Genomic DNA, 20,405 nt, shown 5'->3' with positions numbered 1-20,405 from the left:
TGATCTGTATAGTATGGGATACATGGTGGGGACTGCTCTACTTGCTATATGGTGACCACCAGGTCATCCTAGCCCTGTCTCTGCATTCCTTGACTGGATTATTCCCTCTTAATGATGTCTCCGCGGCTTTCACTCCATTCACAGATGTTGTGAGGTGGAAAAACCTTATTTGCTATATAATGGAATTCCTCGCTTGGTTACTCGGCAACACCACACCTTGTGCTAATCTGTAGTGAAAGCTAATAAAATATTAATATCAATTACGTGTGATATTAATTCTCCTCAGCCGCCTTAGGGGACAGCATTTCTACATATTTGGCACAGCGTTGGTTTTAATAATTTTTTTTCCATTGTTCTAAATTATTAAATGATGCTTCATTATTGAAAATCAAAGGCATTAAATATGTACATTATTATTTTTAAACTATTAGAAGTTGAGTAATTAAATTAGATAACAAACGCATCCCCAAGAGAGAAAATAACCAGAGGTGATAGAAGAAAGGTGGAGAGAGACAGAAACCAACTTACTTTTCAGAGTAGATCGTGCACGGATGAGTTCATATCTGTAACCTAGTGTTAGTATTGTAGGAAAATTCTTTGCAGCAGTCACCTCATTTACATCAATGAATTTATAGCATCATTACATCACTACTGACAATAGATGTCACAGCTTATCTCCTCCCCCACCCTGTACAATGACCTCTATATAGATAACTGACCCATCATTACATCACTACTGACAATAGATGATGTCACAGCTTATCTCCTCCCCCACCCTGTACAATGACCTCTATATAGATAACACTGACCCATCATTACATCACTACTGACAATAGATGATGTCACAGCTTATCTCCTCCCCCACCCTGTACAATGACCTCTATATAGATAACACTGACCCATCATTACATCACTACTGACAATAGATGATGTCACAGCTTATCTCCTCCCCCTCCCTGTACAATGACCTCTATATAGATAACACTGACCCATCATTACATCACTACTGACAATAGATGATGTCACAGCTTATCCCCTCCTCCTCCCTGTACAATGACCTCTATATAGATAACACTGACCCATCATTACATCACTACTGACAATAGATGATGTCACAGCTTATCTCCTCCTCCTCCCTGTACAATGACCTCTATATAGATAACACTGACCCATCATTACATCACTACTGACAATAGATGATGTCACAGCTTATCTCCTCCTCCCTGTACAATGACCTCTATATAGATAACACTGACCGTTCATTACATCACTACTGACAATAGATGATGTCACAGCTTATCTCCTCCCCCTCCCTGTACAATGACCTCTATATAGATAACACTGACCCATCATTACATCACTACTGACAATAGATGATGTCACAGCTTATCTCCTCCTCCTCCCTGTACAATGACCTCTATATAGATAACACTGACCCATCATTACATCACTACTGACAATAGATGATGTCACAGCTTATCTCCTCCTCCCTGTACAATGACCTCTATATAGATAACACTGACCGTTCATTACATCACTACTGACAATAGATGATGTCACAGCTTATCTCCTCCCCCTCCCTGTACAATGACCTCTATATAGATAACACTGACACAACATTACATCACTACTGACAATAGATGATGTCACAGCTTATCTCCTCCTCCTCCCTGTACAATGACCTCTATATAGATAACACTGACCCATCATTACATCACTACTGACAATAGATGATGTCACAGCTTATCTCCTCCCCCTCCCTGTCCAATGACCTCTATATAGATCTAAACATAGACTATATATAACACTGACCCGAGTTATTTAGTGTGAAACAGAAACAGTACAAAAAGAAAGCTTAGAATAACTGTTCTAAAAATATATATATTGTTTTATATTTTGCATAAAATATTTAAAACATAAGCTAAAGGCCACCACAATAATACAGTCTCTCCCAGATAAACCAAGACTGCACACCCCAGCAATTAAAAAAAAAATCTCAAGCTGTTATTCAGGAAGGAGTTAAATCATGGAAAGTAAAAATATGGAAAACTTTTATAAAACCATACAAAGGTGTAGTTTGTTTTCTCAGCAAACCTTTGAGTGTTGTTATCAAGCAATAAAAACATTAATGTGTCTGTAGATAAGATTTCATGTACAGGATTCTAGCATTACAAAGGCTAAAATATTAAATAATCGCCTGCTTTGTTTATATAGCAATGTATGAGCGCCACCACCCGCCGCTATACCTGAGCGCTGTCAAGATAATGGGTTTGGCCCAGTATGTATCACAGTGATGACATTGGGTATTGGGCCCCCACGCGCTTGTGGTTTCTGTTCAGAAAATATGGAAGTTATAAAGCAGCCGTACAGTGTATGGGATTCATGAAAAGCGTAAACTACTCAAGATTTCTTCCAGTTTTCTTCCCTTGGGGTCATGAGATCCACTGCAGCCAATGAGTGGCCTCCTTGTACCTGGAGATTTCTAAAGTTATGTCCACTGGTCAGAAGAAGTGATGTCCCATTCTGCCCTGGTCCTCAATGGAGTTTTCAAAAATTCCTGAAAACCCGCTTTAAATGGAAACTGCCAGGGTGATTTTGGACAAGTTCTAATGGACTAGTAGTTTAGTGTCCCAAATCATCCTATAACGCTATCATTGCCTCGTTAATACGCAGGTCTGATGGCAAATGCCTTTGGAAGTTCCATAGTCCAGACTGGAAGAAGAAGAACAGCTCCGTTCTTTGTACAGTGCAGCCTTGCTCTCATTGTGTGAATTGAGCTGCAGTTACTTGACACGGCCACTAAAGATAGAACGGAGCTCGTTTTCTGTTCTCTTAGTTTATCCATCGTTAGCAGCAATATTATAGCCCCCTACAAGTCTGGAATTCACTTCCTAGATGGTACTAGAATCAGCTTCTTCGGAAATAGAGGATGAGTCCTTTCTAGCTGCTTTAAATCTGCAGTTTCAGGACCTTTGAAAGACCTTTAAAGGTCCTGAAATGTCTCTTGTGTACAGAGAGCAGGAAGAGATGTAAGAAGATTTCTTGGGTGAGGGTGGACACTGCAACTATGCAGGTAACCATCACATTCTACATATTGTATGTAGAAACTGTCATAGGGGGAGATTCTTTACTGGTAGCGCAGTGCAATTTGTGATCAGAAATAGACCATGTCAAGATATGCTGGAGAGAGACAAATCAATTACAATACAAGTAGTCCCCGACACTGAACTTGCAAATGGCCCCTAGTTACAGGCGGACCCCTCTGCCCACTGTGACCTCTGGTGAAGTCTCTGGATGTTACTTTAGTCCCAGACAGCAATGATCAGCTATAAGGCGTCTGTAATAAATCTTTATTAATAATACTTGCTCCCATGATTTGTGAATATCCAATTTACTTACATAATCCATACTTACATACAAATTCAATTTAAGAACCAACCTAAGAAACCTGTCTTGTATGTAACCCGGGGACTGTCTATAGTGTATTTTACCCCAGCAGTAATAAATCATTCCTAGGTTATGTGTCCACAGTCTTTGCTTATATTTACTCGTCCTGCCCATCATTTCTCATATTCACTCCCAAGCCAAATCCTGTTTCCACATCCTCAAAGCTATTTCCCACATCCGCCCTTATCGCTGGAACAGTAATTAATGCTCTTATCGTGCATCGCTCCGGCAGCTATAAAGCGCTATCAATCACACATCAGGACTGTGGTTTTCTAGCGTTGCTGTGTATTGTTGTCCTTGTATTCCCTGTCTCCTTGTGAGTACAAGTCAGGGCTCCGCTCATTTACAAAGCTTTCTACCAAGCCAAACAATGCCTATGGCTAGAATATAGCATTATTTATTTTGGGATAGCAAAATTCTTCAACATTGTGCCCCACTATGAAGGCTGAGCCACAAGAAGGCTGAGATTTATTACATAGACCACCAGACAATCCTTTATCATTAACCTTTTAATGTTAGAAGAAGGAGTAGATGAGTATATAGTCAAGAATCTGAGCCTACAGAGAAATATGCAGCTTCAATGGTTACAGTTTTCTCCTTTTACTCCATTCTCACTACATTCAGGAAAGATGTGACTGAGAAACTGGAGGCACCTACCATACATAGCACTGAGCTGCTGTATCTAAGCTGCCAATATATAGGCATCAACCTTACATAGAGTTGACCTATATCTAAGCTGCCTTTTTAGAGTCTTTAACTATATCCCTGATGGTTCCCCATTATGGCATAAAATAGAAGCTACAATTCCGACCATGGCGTGACAGTCTACATCTCACTGGGCATGGTTAGAGTTGTAGCGATGAAGTATACAACCTGTTCTTTACTAAGCTAAACACAACAATATGAAGATTATACTCTGCACACAAAGTATTTAAGCAAAAGTCATGCGGTTCCGTCTAGGTGATACTTGCAACATAGCATTCCCGCAATTGTGTTTAGCCAAGGTCTTCTGGACCTCAAGATGTTATGTCGCAAGCCTTCAGTATTGATTGTGTTAAAGTTTTAGCATTAAGTAGTAGTTTAGTTTTGTACTATGAATTAAATAATGAGATCTGTGTAAGGTTTACTGAGTTATGTGACCATGGATGTAACGTCACCGAGTTATAAGGCTTTAGTGATAAAAGACTTCTTTCTGGTAGTGGGTCTTACAGGAAGTCTACCACCTCCACCGGGCATTGTAATCTGCTGGCTGTAGAGAAATGTACTGTGATTTCAATTAAACCCTTATTACATCTGTCCATTATGTTCTTTTCTGAGAAATTCCCATTTGAATCCATATGCTAATATGGCAGTTGGTGCAGCAAGGTCACGTCCTGAACACTGAGATCACTACTATTCCTGCCTGGACCAAAAACCTCTCCATCAGAAAATCAGGAGATTTGCTTTGTGCGAAGCCTGGGGCGACAACTAAGGAATAGAGAAATAATTTTGGCAGGAATAGCAGTGCTCTGGGTGCTGACTAAACTTCCTGGGTGCACCAACTGCCTCATTACAATAAGAGTAACTAGGAGAGGCAGGACTCCATAGCAGACTTCTGAATGGGGCCCCCCTTCCCACTTAAAAATATCCATATTACACTCTTATATACATTATTTATTTATACATTTCTATACCTATATACATAAATGTACAGTTCTTCACTCATACACACACAGTTATAAACTCTTACACACATACACAAACATATACTGCATATACACATCACAGATACACACATATACATCACATATATGTTATATACATATTATGATGTACAGTGTGTATATATATATATATATATATATATATATATATATATATATATATATATATAATGGTGCACCCCCTGACACTGCGGCTCCTATGGCTGCTACCACTGTAGTTATGCCCGTAATTGCCATATGGATTAAGCTGTGAAATGGTATAATGTACGTAATAAAGGTAAGTTGGAAATCCCATTGCATTTCTCTACTGCTGACAGCAGTTTACAATAACGGGTGGAGGTGGAAGCCTCTCTTCAAAGAGAACCTTTCGCTTCCTAGCATCCTTCAATTCCACTAATTAGGACACTCATGGATTTTTTTCGCTGCCCATGACCATTCCAGAGTTATCAGTAACATTAGCACCCCCTGACACTGCGGCTCCTATGGCTGCTACCACTGTAGTTATGCCCGTAATTGCCATATGGATTAAGCTGTGAAATGGTATAATGTACGTAATAAAGGTAAGTTGGAAATCCCATTGCATTTCTCTACTGCTGACAGCAGTTTACAATAACGGGTGGAGGTGGAAGCCTCTCTTCAAAGAGAACCTTTCGCTTCCTAGCATCCTTCAATTCCACTAATTAGGACACTCATGGATTTTTTTCGCTGCCCATGACCATTCCAGAGTTATCAGTAACATTAGTTTCTGCACCCAATAAGGCTTTCTACAGCCAGACGGGTGATCCTGGGCTGGATCAGAAATCTCGGACCTCACCCACCTCACAGTAGTCTAAAGACACTCACAGGGGCAGATTTATCAAGCTGTCTAAAAGTAAGAATGTTCTTAGTTGCCCATGGCAACCAATTACAGCTCCCCTTTAAAATATTCATTAGCACTGGTAAAATGAAAACTGAGCTGTAATTGGTTGCCATGGGCAACTAAGCACATTCTTACTTTTAGACAGTTTGATAAATCTGCCCCACAGAATGTTTTTGGAGCTTGTGAATTTTCTAAACGTCTTTGTTCTGGACATGTGGACACGGCTTTACATTCTGAGCAGTCTACTGTGTCTGCAGCACAAATCTCTCTCCTGCTCTTCTAGTTTGCTCCAGTGTATCCGCGTAGATGAACGCCATCCCCTGGAGCTCAGGATGTTCAGTCCAGAGATTTCTATGCTGAATATAATTATGGATATTCTCAGCTGTGAGGAATATGGGACTGTAGAGGTTTTAGAAGGATCTAGCACTGGATGGTCTTTTACATAAGGCTTGTGTTAGATGCTTAAAGGGGTATTCCAATCATTCAAATTCAGGCTGCGGTCACACGTACCACTAGGCGTCCATTCATAACGCGACTCTAGCGCATAGGGGGCACTAGCGTGGGGGCACTAGCGCGTGGCACCGGCCTTAGGGTGATGGCACACGTGGCGATTTTGGCCCATTTTTAACCAGTCCATTAAAAACGCATGCGTTTTTGACAGGTTTGACCAATTATCTTTATTGAAACTGGTCAAAAACGCATGCGTTTTTTGACAGACTGCTCAAATACGGTCCAAAAACGCGTTCAAAGTGTCACGTGTTTCATCACCCTTATGGTGCGTTTTTCACACGGGTGACTTGCAAAATTAGAACATGCTGAGATTAAAACCTGTCAAAAAACGCATAACAAGAATGTGAAAAGCACAGGTGTGAAATGGGCCTTCATACTAGTGATGTGTCCCGCCCGATCTGAACACTGCCAACCGGAAGAGAACTCAGTTCTGATTGTCAGCGTTCGGGCCGGACATTCCAGCCAGCACACACACAATCTCTAGTGCAGTGGTTCTCAACCTTTCTAATGCTGTGACCCCACAATACAGTTCCTTATGCTGTGGTGACCCCAAACCATGCAACTCGCAGTAAAAACACATTAAAATTGCGGCTCCGATGGCTTTAGACGACCCCCGGTTTTGGTCGTTCGACCCCCGCTGGGGTCCCGACCCACAGGTTGAGAACCACTGCTCTAGTGTGTAATGAAGCGAACAAAGAGTGTTATAACTGTGCTTTACTATGAAAGAGGAGGATCCTTGACAAGGGGAACCCCTTAAAGGGAACCTTTCACCAACTACTAGCCCCCTCAGGTCGGGTATGATTTTCCCTCTTTAATGTGAAATCTTGCCCATTTGCCTATAAAAAAAAAAAATCACCTCAAATCAAGTCAGAGATTGGGGGATTGTCTCTTCAGATGATCCTATCTTTGGTTCTATATTACCAAGAAACATGCTCTGGGTGTCATATTAAAGATAAGAATCTTCACTTTCAGACAAGATTAGAAATGTGTGCGCTACAGAACCAGAAATTAAGTATTTTTACATTAGTGATGGCTGCAGCATAAATTGACATACTAAGAATAGAAAATCAGTACAACAGGTCAGGCTGAGATACAGGTTTTTGGATATCACATGTCTGAGGTGTATTTATCTGCCTGTACTGTTTCTATGGTTGTAGCCTTTCCATTTTATGGTGTTCTCCCTTTGCATAGAATTGCATTGTAACTTTCCTCTTTTTTTTCTCTTTCCAGATATCAAAAGAGCATGAAATAAAGACCAAGTGCCTTGGAAACCAACAGGGAACAGACGCAGATGCTTCTAGCACATCCCATTGTGAACAAATACATTTATTTTTGCATATTGACAAACTAATGTACTTCCATAATCCTCACAGCGTCCATTTTCCATGTTGTCCCTCTCTGTATGCAGATGGATGTAGTGTTACAATGACTGTAAGGCCGCGCTCCTAGTGCCCTTGTCCCACGGTCAGGCCAGTCATTGCCGAAAAATAGGAACCATTGAGGCGTTGCGTGCCTCATGCCTCTACTGGCAAATGGCCGTTTTTTGGGAGATGTTTGGGTCTGATGTGTTATGCTGCCAAAAAGACTTGTTTGTGACCTCTTTAAGAACAATATATTGCATACGTTCTGTGTATTATTTTCCGTTGCGATTGTGTATACAACTCCTGCTTTGCAACACTGGTAAATCAATGTATTTAATGCTTATGCAGCCAAAAAGAACCAACGTTTGGTTCAGATATATAACCCTACGTTGAATATTTATGGTCACAGAACGTTTAGTTTTTTTTTTCCTCTCGAATAATTGCATGACAAATTGCCTTGTTCATTGTCTGCACAGGACAATGTATTGTTATGCAGAGGCCATCCTAGGAGAGCTTTATATACAAGACTGCGGAGACGGGGGTTAACGGATTTGTATGTAGACGTATAGGGGAGATTTATCAGAAGTTTCTGAGGTAAAACTGTTCCAGTTGCCCATGGAAACCAATCAGAGCTCAGTTTGAATTTCATAAACAGCTGTGGGAAAATGAAAGCTGAGCTCTGATTGGTTGCCATAAGCAACTAAGACAGTTCTGCTCTCAGACACTTCTGATAAATCTCCCCCATAGAGCCTAAGAGTTTTCTGTACATTACATGTATAAAACATTCCAGTGACATGTGCAATATGTAAATAGATGTAAATATGACATACATAATAAAGTGTTTGGTATATATACAACATTGTGCGTGTGGTAGAAGGATGGGGAATCTACAGGACCTTGGCTCTCCCATACTATTGAATAGAGTGGCAAGATGCATCCTCCACCTATTAGTGTGGGGGGAATCTGAAGATCGACAGGGGGGTCCCAGCAGATCATCTTGCTATGCTTATGATGTGGCTACAGGATAATGGAAATAGTTGGTGCGGCATCTTCATAGCTACAATCACTTTACAGCTTTTGGACATGCATAGTATATACGCATTGGCAGATCTGCATTGGCCGTTTTGGGTGGCCACCTGGGGCACCAGGCCGTCCAAAATGTTCATTTAGTTTAGAATCTGCCTGCCACTGCTATAGGAGTGTACTGGCTGATAGTACAATCTGTACAGCAGGATAAGCGAGAGCTTAGTCTCCCTCCTTTTCATACTGCAGTCGGTCTTGCTAGAGGGGTCACAGCACAGCCTTGCAGTATGTATGTGTAAACTGTAAGTGCACGCAGGGCGTGTGTTAGTATATAGTGTATGGAAGTGCATTAGTATGCATGTAAACATTCTGTTGCATATGTAGGTACATACAGCAGGTACAAAAAGTATTCAGACCCCTTTAAAAGTCTCCCCAGAGAGGCTCCATTGGGTTTAGGTCCGGGCTCTGGCTGGGCCAGTCAGGAATGGTCATAGAGATGTTCTGAAGCATCTGCTGTGTTATTTTAGCTCTGTACTTAGGGTCATTGTCTTGTTGGCCCAGTCTGAGGTCCAGAGCTCTGGAAGAGGTTTTCATCCAGGATATCTCTGTACTTGGCCGCATTCATTTTTCCTTCCATTACAACCAGTGGTCCTGTCCTTCCCCCCCATAGCCTGATGCTGCAACCACCGTAGGTCACTGCTGGGATTGTATTTGGGAGGTGATGAGCAGCGCCTGGTTTTCTCCACACATAGCACTTACAATTAATACCAAAAAGTTCAATCTTCGTCTCATCAGACCAGAGAATTTTATTTCTCATAGTCTGGGAGCCCTTCATGTGGCTTCCATGTCTTGCACTGAGGAGAGGCTTCCTTCAGCCACAAAACCCCAACTGGTGGAGGCTGTGACTTTGTGGAACTGTCTCCCTACTGCATCTCTGCAGCTCAGACACAGTGATCTTGGGGTTCTTCTTTACATCTCTAACCAAGGCTCTTCTCCCACAATTGCTTAATTTGGCTGGACAGCCAGGTCGAGGAAGAATTGTGGACATCCCAAACTTCTTCCATTTCAGGGAACCTGTCATCCTTTTTGAGCCTCAGGTCCTAACAGACGACAAATAGCTTATCCCCAAACAGCTTTTATTACCGTATATACGCGAGTATAAGCCGAGACCCCTAATTTTACCACCAAAAACTGGGAAAACCTATTGACTCGAGTATAAGTCGAGGGTGGGAAATGCATTGGTCACAGAACCCCCCAGTATATAGCCAACCGCCCCCCAGCAGTATACAGCCAGCCCAGCCTGCCCCCAGCAGTATACAGCCCCACCCAACATTATAAAAAAAAAAACAAAAAAAAAACTTGTATACACACCCTCCGATGGCCCCGATGTGCAGCGCTGCTCGTCTTCAGGCTTTCGCGCCGTCTTCTTTCTTCTGCAGGGCGCCGCAAACGTGCTCCCCGGCTGGCAGGCGCATAGTATGACGCGCCACTGCTGACGTCACACTAGGCGCCACCCGGGGGCGAAACATGGCGGCGCCCAGCAGAAGAAAAGATGGCGTGGAAAGCTAAAGACGAGCCGCGCATCGGGGCCACCGGAGGGGGAGTATATAAGTTTATTATTTTAAGTATTTTTTACGGGTATATTGACTCATGTATAAGCCGAGGGGACGTTTTTCAGCACATTTTTTGTGCTGAAAAACTCGGCTTATACACAAGTATATACGGTAAACTTCTGGCAATAGTGGTTAATACAATAACTTATATTGACGTTTACCTGGCTCCCTGCCAGCTTGTGTCCTCTGTCTCTGGGGAGTAGAGCCCCTCTGGAAAATGCTCATCTGAGAGTTTGGGGGAAAAAAACTATTTTTTTTTGTCTGATGACTTCGAGTAGGCCAATAATGGGAAACTCACCAGCAACCCCTTAAGGATAATGAAGACCACCTATTTTGTGACCTTGGCCATATCTGTGCCTTGCCACAATTCGGTCTCTGAGCTCTTTAGACCTCATGATTATCATGTAGTCTGACATGCACTGTGAGGTCTTATATAGACAAGTGGGTGCCTTTATTAATCAAGTACAATCAGCTTAACTAAAGATAGCTGGACTCCAATAAAAGGAGTAGAACCATCTCATGGAGGATCAGAAGGAAACGGACAGTATGCGAGTTAAATAGGGAGTGGCACAAAAAAGGGACCAAATACTTCCAAGCATGTGAGATTTCTGTTTCTTGTTTAATAAATCAGCAATATTTACTTTATGTCAAGATGAGGAGCAAAGTGTAACAGAAAACAAAACACAATTTTTATCATATCAATTGGTTGCAATGAAACAGTAAAAAAAAAAAATTAAAAGGGTCCGAATACTTTTCTTACCCACTGTACATAGGCATTTGTGGTTATTGCATGTTTGTCATAATACTTTAGTTGTATGGCTTTGTTTATTCTGCTGTCAGTTACTCAGGTAATCATCCCTAGCAGTACCTGGCAGACCCCCAGTAACTTAATGGGGTCTGTCTGTGCTCTGTTGTGGGGTCTATTGTGCCACCCTATATTTGAATGTTGTATGCAGTGGTTTGACTAATCGAGAATAGAGTAGATGTGATCCAAAAACAGGACGTGAGAGGAGGAGGAAGCACCAGGAGGAGTTTGTTCACTCTGCACATAATGTGAGCATGAGCCTGTAAATTTGAGGAGAATCCGCATGCCATGCATGTACATAGATCACAGGTTTGCATGGATTTTGCAGAGGATTTTTCTCGGGTTAGTTATCGATATAGTAGTAGGGATTCAATGGTTTCCTTCTCTACAGAATCCCTTGAGATGAAACATGAAGCAAAACTGAGCACACAATCGTCTAAATTAAAATGGTCTTTATTTTCCATTTCATAATAAAACCAGGGCCTGATTATAGCAGAGACTGTGGATTCGGGAAAAACCCAACATGAAATGCTCTAACATTGTGGTATAAATTATACATCACGTCTTGTTCCATTGTTAAAACACGAGACTAAAAGATTCATGTACTGTCAGAAAGCAACGGATACGGCCACGGCACACGGCGAGATGGGGAATACTAGGAGCTCTTCTCCAAGAAGGATTTACAGCACCTGACACATTGCTGGTAGACCGTCTCAAAATCCTCATCACTGCCCTGCAAAACAGAAGAGATATTAGCTGCACATTTATTCATGTGCTCATGGTCAAGATAAATCAAAAACACATCCATGGTCTGTATTGTATAGAAGAAATATAAAAGACAGACTAGGATTAGAAGAAATGTGGCTGCTGTCTACAAAACAGCACCACAACTGTCCCCAGGCCGTGTATGGTATTGCAGCTCAGGCCCATTCACTTCAATATAAAGGTGCAACCCGTGTATAGGAGTGATTTCATTAATGAAAGACGACCAAAATGGGTTTTTTTGGGCAAATACTGGACAATCCCTTTACGGCTGTCATATGGCCACGGCCACACACACAAAAGACTTCAAACAATCATATCCCCTGCACTCTGGCACCTAGAAACACAATACTGGTGTGCTCTGAAAGAGGAATCTCCATTTTATCATCCCAAAAATTATTACAAAGGTATTTAAAAAAAAAAAAAAACCAAAAAAAAAAAAAACCACACACTTATATCCAACAGTGGATATCTCAGATTCGGTACAACTTAGAAATAAAAGCCTGATAAGATATGAAAAGGGAGATTCTCCTCTTTAACCCCCTTCCCACCGCAGCCCTTATTAGTTTTTACATTTATTTTTCACTCCCCACCTTCAAAAATCTTATTGTAGTGGCAAAAAGTTAAAGGAACAATGCAGTTATAACGGATACATAGAATAATACCTTCTGCAGGGTGTGAAGGGAGGAGGACTCCAGGTTATAGGAATACAATGAAAATAGACCTTGCACCTCCCTTCAGGCCCGACACATGGCATTATTCAATGAATTAGCTGCAACTGGAATGTTCCTTTAAATCTGATCCCAGAACTTTCCATTTTACAGAGGAGACCGGCTTCTAAAACTTCTTAAAATATTTAGTTAAGACAATTTGGGGGGAAAAAAAAAGCCAAAACATAAAACACTTACATAATATGGATCTTCAATGATGAGACGTTTCTGTGGGTCGTAGCTTCCGAGCAGCTCGATCTTCGCTTTGGAGTTTTGCACTTGGCTACATTTACGTTTCAAGTCTCTGCAAAACAAAATCCACTGATTTCAATCAGTCTCAAATATCAGAGAAGAAGAAGAGGATTCCTACATCTGGGAATACTTGGTTACACTTAATTTCGCAGTCTACAATTAGTCACCCAGTGAAGAGCTCAACTATGGAGTTGTTCTCATTTTGGAGAATAAGAACTTGTCGTTGGTTAAAGGGGTTGTCCACTTACACAAACCGTATCAATTATTTGCCGAAAGAAAAAAAAAAAAAAATTATACAATTTTCCAACATACTTTCTGTAGCAATATCTTCCTGTTTTCTAGATCTCCGCTTGCTTTGCTTCTTTAGGCATGAGCCGTTAACAGACAACTCTTATTACTAGTGATAATAGCGGCTCGTGCACCTGCGTGTCCATCACATGACCGTAGACTGATTCTATCCACTGGAAGTAAATAGAGAGGCTTTTTATAGATAGACAGACAGCAAGCAGAGATCTAGAAAACTGAGGAATTGATACAGAAAGTATATTGGAGAATTGTATAACTTGTTACACAAATAATATCCATTTACGGAAAGTGGCCAGCCCCTTTAAGTCATAGAGCGTCCGTCTCATAGAATAAAACAGGCGGAGAAGGCTGAATGTTTCTTTAGAATATTCGTGTCCCCAGGTCTAGTCACATTTGTATACCACACTGAAAAACACTCCTGTACCAAGAAATATCCACAGAACGAGTGGGAAGCCAAGCTACTTATAATAAGTAATAATTCCTTTATATAGCGCACACAGATTACACAGCGCTGTACAGAGCTTGCCAAATTGGTCCCTGTCCCCAATGGGGCTCACAATCTAATCAACCTACCAGTATGTTTTGGAGTGTGGGAGGAAACCCACGGAAACACGGAGAGAACATACAAACAGATGCGGATGCAGATGTTGATCCTCAGAACCCAGGTCCTCAGCGCTGCAAGGCTGTAATGCTAACCACTGAGCCACCGTGCTGCCCTGCTTCTATCAGTACCATAGACAGTAGATGGAGTGGCACCCTGCATGTTCAACATACATCTCCATTTATTTGGGGTGCAATGGAGTCCCCACTTTGTGACTTGTGGATAAGTGACAACTTGTTGTGAAAGGGAAAATTCCTCTAAAGGGGTATTCCCAAGAACACAAGATACTTTCCCACAAACTAAAGTTAGGCCCTATCCACGGGATAGGCCCTTACTTGCTGACCAGTGGGGTTCTCAGTGACAATGCCCCCACAGATCACGAAAAACGAGGGACCCTTAGTCGCTCTGTCAGACTAATGGAGCAGACGGCCGCGCATGACCGCTCTGCCCCATTAATCTCTATGGAGCTGATGGAGAAAGGGAGGAGATTTTAATTTTTACTACCAATTTTGTTAATACTTTTTAGGCCTGAGGGTAATTTACCCTTTGGGGGTCTGATTGCTCCAACCATATACTGCAATAACACAATATTGCGGTGTGTGGAGAATTTGCCTTGGGCACAATGTTATAGAGCCTGCTGAATGACAAGTCATACAGACCACCATGGGAGCGGATCATTCGCACACTGAATGATGGGTCAGCAGAGGGGGGTGTGGCTGCATTTGCCCATGAACCCCCTTCATACATCCTTAACAGCATTATAACATACATGTATTAATTTGAGCACAGGCTTTTATCCAACTAAACTTCTACTAAATAAATAAAATAAAAAATAAAATGATATAAAAATCTAATATAGACCCCAAAGTTGAATAGGGTAGCAAAACTGTGAGCAATCACGCCTGATCATTTTTACCTCCCTGACTTTGGTGTACCTAGAAATGTTTGCAAAATCTTATCAAATCCTGTCTACATGTAGGAGCACTTGTGGATAATGGTATACTAACCTTAGATTACTTTCATCCATGCACAGAATATAGTCATAGGAGAGGAAATCCTGTTTTGTGATCTGCAGACAAAAACAAACCCAGGATTATTGTTTTGCATTCACCACGTCATAAAGCGTAGCAAGTTTTGAGGAGTTCTTCATATACACACAATGGACTATTCTTTAGGCATTGTCACCCAATCTCTATAGCGATGCACTGCGCACGACCGGGGGAAAGATAGAACATGTTCTACCCTTTCCCTTTGTACGGTGCGGTACCACATGTGTGGGGCAACGTACCGCCTGATTCCGGATGAAGGGAATCAGTCAGCATATTTATGCTGTTAGAATTTTGTAGGAAAAAATTTGACTACCCCCCCCCCCATAGGTAGCTGATAGACAGGATGCTCCTGACTGTGTATAGGGATTGAACCGTCTATCAATGATGGCTCTACTAAATAACCGCTGGTGGATCAGGATGTATGTGCCATCCCATATCTCCAAGTTATACACGGTCACACCTCGAGTCCTAGGTCATAAAGACATTTACTAGAGTTGGAGACATTGGATTATACTGCAGCTTGGATTTGGCTTCGCACTATAGAAACCATATACAATTGTCACAAGACGCCAAGAGTCCTGGTGGAGGAAGCCAGCAGGAGAGAGCTATGGAGGAAACCGAGAAGAACATGGACTGTCCTATACCTGCTGTGCTTTATGCGTTGTTTCGGTATCATGGCTTTTTAGGCACTTTACGGCCCTTGTATCTGGGGAGCAACCCACGTTCCAGTCAGAGGTAGCAGCGCTGTCTATGGACCACTGCAACACAAAACATAATGGATAGGATTGAGCGAAGGAGGTAGTGGTGGTAACTTACCTGCCTGGCTGTGTGACTCATATTAACACCGTGCTTCCTCATACAGCTCTGCCCGCGATAATCCGGGGGGTTCCCTATTTCATAGGTAGAGGTGGCCGCACTGTCTATGCTCCACTGCAACACAAAGACACACATTGTATCCGTACATTTCCTTCCATTAGCCCAAAAGATGAGTTTTCCTCAAAAAAGTTCTAAAGATTAAAAATTGGTAAATGTACATGCACTATACGCATGGATGTGGTGTATCAAATTTACGTTCACGTGGCAGTACAGTCACATTACAAAAAAAAAAAAAAAAAAGTTTCTTTTATGGCACATATCTTAAAGGGGTTTTCCCCCCGATTTGTGTCACAATAAAGCTGGCGCTCATGCGCCAAAATCCGATCGCGTGCGACAAAAAGCCCTTCGTTGGATATTCCGACAATAGTGCGGTCCGCGGACCCTTAGTAAATGATTGTGTAAGGGATGCATCCAAAAGATGGAAGACCTTTTGCACAATTACACAAGCCAAATGCCAACAGGATCTTTGACGCAGTTTTGGAAGCAGATATTGAGGACCTACTGTATGGATATTTTATTAACCCCTTAACGACCAGGCCCTTTTTTGTTTTTTCATTTCCATTTTTCACTCCCCACCTTCAAAAATCTACAACTTTTTTTATTTTTACACCTTAAGAGCTCTGTGACTGCTTGTTTCTGCAACACAAATCGCTATTCATAGTGATGGCATTTAATATTCCATGCCATACATTCGGAAGCGAGCAAAAAAAGTCTCTAGGCCATGCGCCATGTAAACAAACATGGCCGCCGGAGCAGCGCTGAACTCTGCTTCTGGCCGGCCACGCCTACCAGTCCCTATTCAGAGCACTGTGTATGCGGGCCGGATGGTTGTCGGGTCCCAGCTGTGGGTGGTGTCATTTTTTTGTGACTTTTGATGACGTTTTCAATGGTAACATTTTTAGGACTGTACGACCTTCTGATCACTTTTTATTGAAATTTTTCAAAAAAGGCAAAAAAGTGCCATTTTCAACTTAAAACGGTCATTATATTTTGATAGATCGGGCATTTTCGGAAGCGGCGATACCCAATGTGTTAATAACCCTAATTTAACCCTTTGCTGTCTGATTGATCCTATCGCATACTGCCATGCTACAGTATAGCAGTATATGGGGATTTTCCTCCTCATTCATTACAATGTGCTAATCGCACACTGTAATGAAATGGTTAAAAATGAGACCGATCACCACCATCTTTTTGAAGCCGCGGGCAGCTTTGTGGCGAACGATGGGATAACACCTCACAGGTGTTACTGCCAAGTCCTCTCCATGCACCTGCACCCATTAAGGGGTTATAGGAACTCTACCATCAAAACCAAGCATGCTTGGCTGTGCACTGTGTGAGGTTATAGTAGGCACAGGGAGGGGAAAAGAGTGCCAATGGAGGGAAAATATGCTCCTGCACAGTTTAACAGCTTCTGCATGGAGTGTCTCAGGTAATGTCCCTGCAGAGCCCTTCATGCTCATTAGCATAATTTTAAAAGTTGATTTTATAAGGAAGGAGACCATGGATAACAAATATAAGATTACCACATATATGGTGCCTGGGTAATGCTGGTTTATCATGATGGATTTTGATGGTAGATTTTGTTATTTTTATTGTTGGATTCTGGGCTTCATCCGCTGCCCTAGAATATCCAAACACTTTCTGTGCCAATTTGAGAATAACATGAAGCCTTACCTCGTGTGCGACCCCCTCATCCTGTACCAGCTTTCTAAACACGGCTTCTGCTATTGGAGAGCGACAGATGTTACCTGCAAGAAATTTACAAGCGTCACTACAGAGGAACCAAACTACTGACTCTCAATGGTAAAGCAGGGCAGAAACTCATAATGGAAAGAAGTGGAATTTATGGCTGCATCAAATTTTAGCTGCGTTGTGCCCTGGTTCTGAATAGTGATAACAGACCAGACGCTGTGGCAAGGTGAAGATGTGAACAGAGCCCAAATCCATGAAGGGATCAAAATAAAAGAACCAAAGTTGCTGCTAATGTCATAGTGTTCCCATAACTGCTGGAGAAACAGAAACCACTTCACTCACTACCATTTCTGTAACTCCTATTTAACTCTGTAGAAGTTAAAGGGGTTGGCCCCCTCTTTTACCCAAGTTGCCCATGTGTCTTTATGGCCTTGTGGATAATTCCTTAATGTTCATCAAGTTATTCAACATCCCTGCTGTGCCATTCTGTAGACCTTCCATGGGTCTTTATTTTATTCTGTCAGCCATGCTGAAAAGGAGGAGCTGTAGAAGGAGAGTTATTACATTCTGCTTCCCCCTCCCCTTTTCCTGTATCAGTCAGTGACTGACTGGGAGAATACAGACAAAGTGGGAGATGCCATTAGGACAGGCTGGAGCATCGCAAGAGAGGAAGTTGTATATGCAGAGGGCAGCATGGTGATAATAGGGAAAGGCAGAATCTCTCAAAGGAGGCGAAGACACAGATACATATACACACACAGAGGCATGTCTGATGGAACAGATTCAGTGAAAAGTGACCAACCCCTTTAACGAAGCAGCATTGAATGATGTTGTTCAGATAACTCAGTAACTCCAGACCGGTTGGTTAGGAAACGGAGATCCTTAGTGCAAGAGTTAAAGGGTTATTCCATGAAGGGGTGAGCACTAAGGGTGGTGTCACATGTTCCGTTTTGTCTGCGTTTGCAAGCGCAGACAAAGCCGCACCCACCAGGGCGGGCCGCAGCCCGATCGCATTGACGTTTCTATGGTAACGCCTGCGATTGGAAACGAGCCGCAGGCGTTTCCGATCACAGGCGTTACCATAGAAACGCTGATGCGATCGGGTCGCAGCCCGCCCAAGATGGCACGTCTGACATCACCCTTAGCTCCCTGTACTCAGACATGCCCCAGTAGCTTCTAAAGCTAATTTGCATATAACACAAATAAAGATTTTTGTTAGACTAGGTAAAAGGATAAGCTAAAGATGGTGGGATATTATAGAAGTAGAAAACTACCACCAGATCTACCTCAATTGGGTAGAATGCCAATGCTAGGTTTCTCTTAAACTATTTTAAGCTACGGAAATAGTCAGAATGCTGACAAAGGCATTTTTTTTTTTTAAATCAGTATTGCATAAGCTATTGGAACCTGTCACCAGCTAAACATCACATTCACTTAAATAAAAGGGGCAGAATGATGAAGGGAGAAAATGAAGAGATCGTGAACATGGTCTTCTTCCTCTGCATTCAATTGTGCGATCATGGGAAAACATTTTTGTTACATGCAGGGGCCAGCGACGGCATAAATCACCCAAGATGTAGAGAAGTGGCAAGTACTGTATGCAAATAGTGAAGTTCAACCACATGAAGAATTTGTGCAGCTATATATCAGTAAATCAAAGTTCCAAATATGGGCGGCACTCAAACCGCTTCTTACCTCGTGCTCGTGGATAGTAGCAGTGTATCCAAATGAAAGAAATGGTCTTGGCACTGGGAGGTAACTTTTAACTTCTTTTTACTGTAGTTACAATTTGTCATAAAGTATAATATCCATTTAATATTCAAAACACGTCCGTAATATTAAATGGATGCTCTACTTTATGACAAATCGTACCTACAGTAAAAAAAAAAAGTTAAAAGCTACCACCCAGTGCGGAGACCATTTCTTTCATTATATAGCAGTAGTGTGTATGTGGTGAGGAGTGTATGGTGGTATTATACGCAGTATAATAATAATAATAATTCCTTTATATAGCGCACATAGATTACGTAGTTTGCCAAATCTGTCCCCAATGGGGCTCACAATCTAATCAACCTACCAGTATGTTTTTGGAGTGTGGGAGGAAACCGGTATGCTGCAGTACACTGTAGGTGGTGAGGAGTGTATGGCGGTATTATAAGCAGTTACATAGAGGGTCAGTATACATGGTGAGGAGTGTGTGGCAGCATTATATGCAGTTATATAGCAGTACAGTATATGGCAGTATAAGCAGTCACATAGTGTGACAGTATACATGGTGAGCAGTGTATGGCGGTATTATAAGCAGTCACATAGTGTGACAGTGTTGGTTATATTGAAGTATAAGTATCATACAATCCTGGGGTTCACTACTGCCATATTGGTTATCACACAAACTTCCCATATCCCAGGAGGGTATACATCTGACAAACTAGAAATCCCCCAAACATAGTTTAGAAAACCTGAATGAAAGTCATACACGTGACTTCTTACAGGGGAACCCCAGCCCCAGTCTGAGAGGATTACACTACAGTATGAGTGGTTCCTCTACTCACCTAGACACACAAACAGCACAGACTTGCTCCCAGCAGCCGCCATGTCTCTTCCCCTCTGTCTCCTGCCGTTCTGGCCGCTCTCCCGCAGCACAAGATGTAGAAGATTCACATTACCGGAAGTACGTCACTTTACGGCACTTAGTCCAGACAGAACGCCTGACCTGAACGACGACTGGGCGGCTGACGTCATGCGGCGCTGTCAGAGGGCTGGGGAGCACGTGACCCAGCCTCATGTCAGTGGTGGTGGGCGGGGTCTGCGGCAGGTGTAAGCCACGCCTCCC

The 20,405-nt window shown here is 42.2% G+C and overlaps 2 protein-coding genes across 3 annotated transcripts in view; one reads left to right on the top strand and one right to left on the bottom strand.

Annotated features, from left to right (window-relative positions):
• ALKAL2 (ALK and LTK ligand 2) overlaps positions 1–8,715 on the top strand; it is a 28,669-nt gene extending 19,954 nt beyond the window's left edge. The window contains exon 6 of the mRNA XM_072143481.1: positions 7,750–8,715. The gene's annotated coding sequence lies outside the window, so the exon portion shown is untranslated. The remainder of the gene's footprint in view (positions 1–7,749) is intronic.
• A 3,043-nt stretch (positions 8,716–11,758) lies between these two features.
• ACP1 (acid phosphatase 1) lies at positions 11,759–20,314 on the bottom strand. Of its 2 annotated transcripts, none has more exons than XM_072143479.1 (6): positions 20,125–20,314; positions 17,555–17,628; positions 15,646–15,759; positions 14,960–15,021; positions 12,992–13,097; positions 11,759–12,054 (listed from the first exon to the last, which is right to left on the bottom strand). In XM_072143479.1, exons 1-6 carry the CDS (start codon positions 20,165–20,167, stop codon positions 11,977–11,979), a joined length of 477 nt encoding a protein of 158 aa, XP_071999580.1. In that variant the 5' UTR covers positions 20,168–20,314; the 3' UTR covers positions 11,759–11,976. The 2 variants fall into 2 exon arrangements, with proteins under 2 accessions (XP_071999580.1, XP_071999579.1); XM_072143478.1 differs by lacking the exon at positions 15,646–15,759 and adding an exon at positions 15,818–15,931 and having other exon boundaries at positions 20,125–20,312.
• Positions 20,315–20,405: the final 91 nt, after the last annotated feature.

Source organism: Engystomops pustulosus, chromosome 3 (assembly GCF_040894005.1).
Source record: "Engystomops pustulosus chromosome 3, aEngPut4.maternal, whole genome shotgun sequence".
Classification (NCBI taxonomy): domain Eukaryota; kingdom Metazoa; phylum Chordata; class Amphibia; order Anura; family Leptodactylidae; genus Engystomops; species Engystomops pustulosus.
This window is presented reverse-complemented; position numbering and strand designations above follow the sequence as displayed.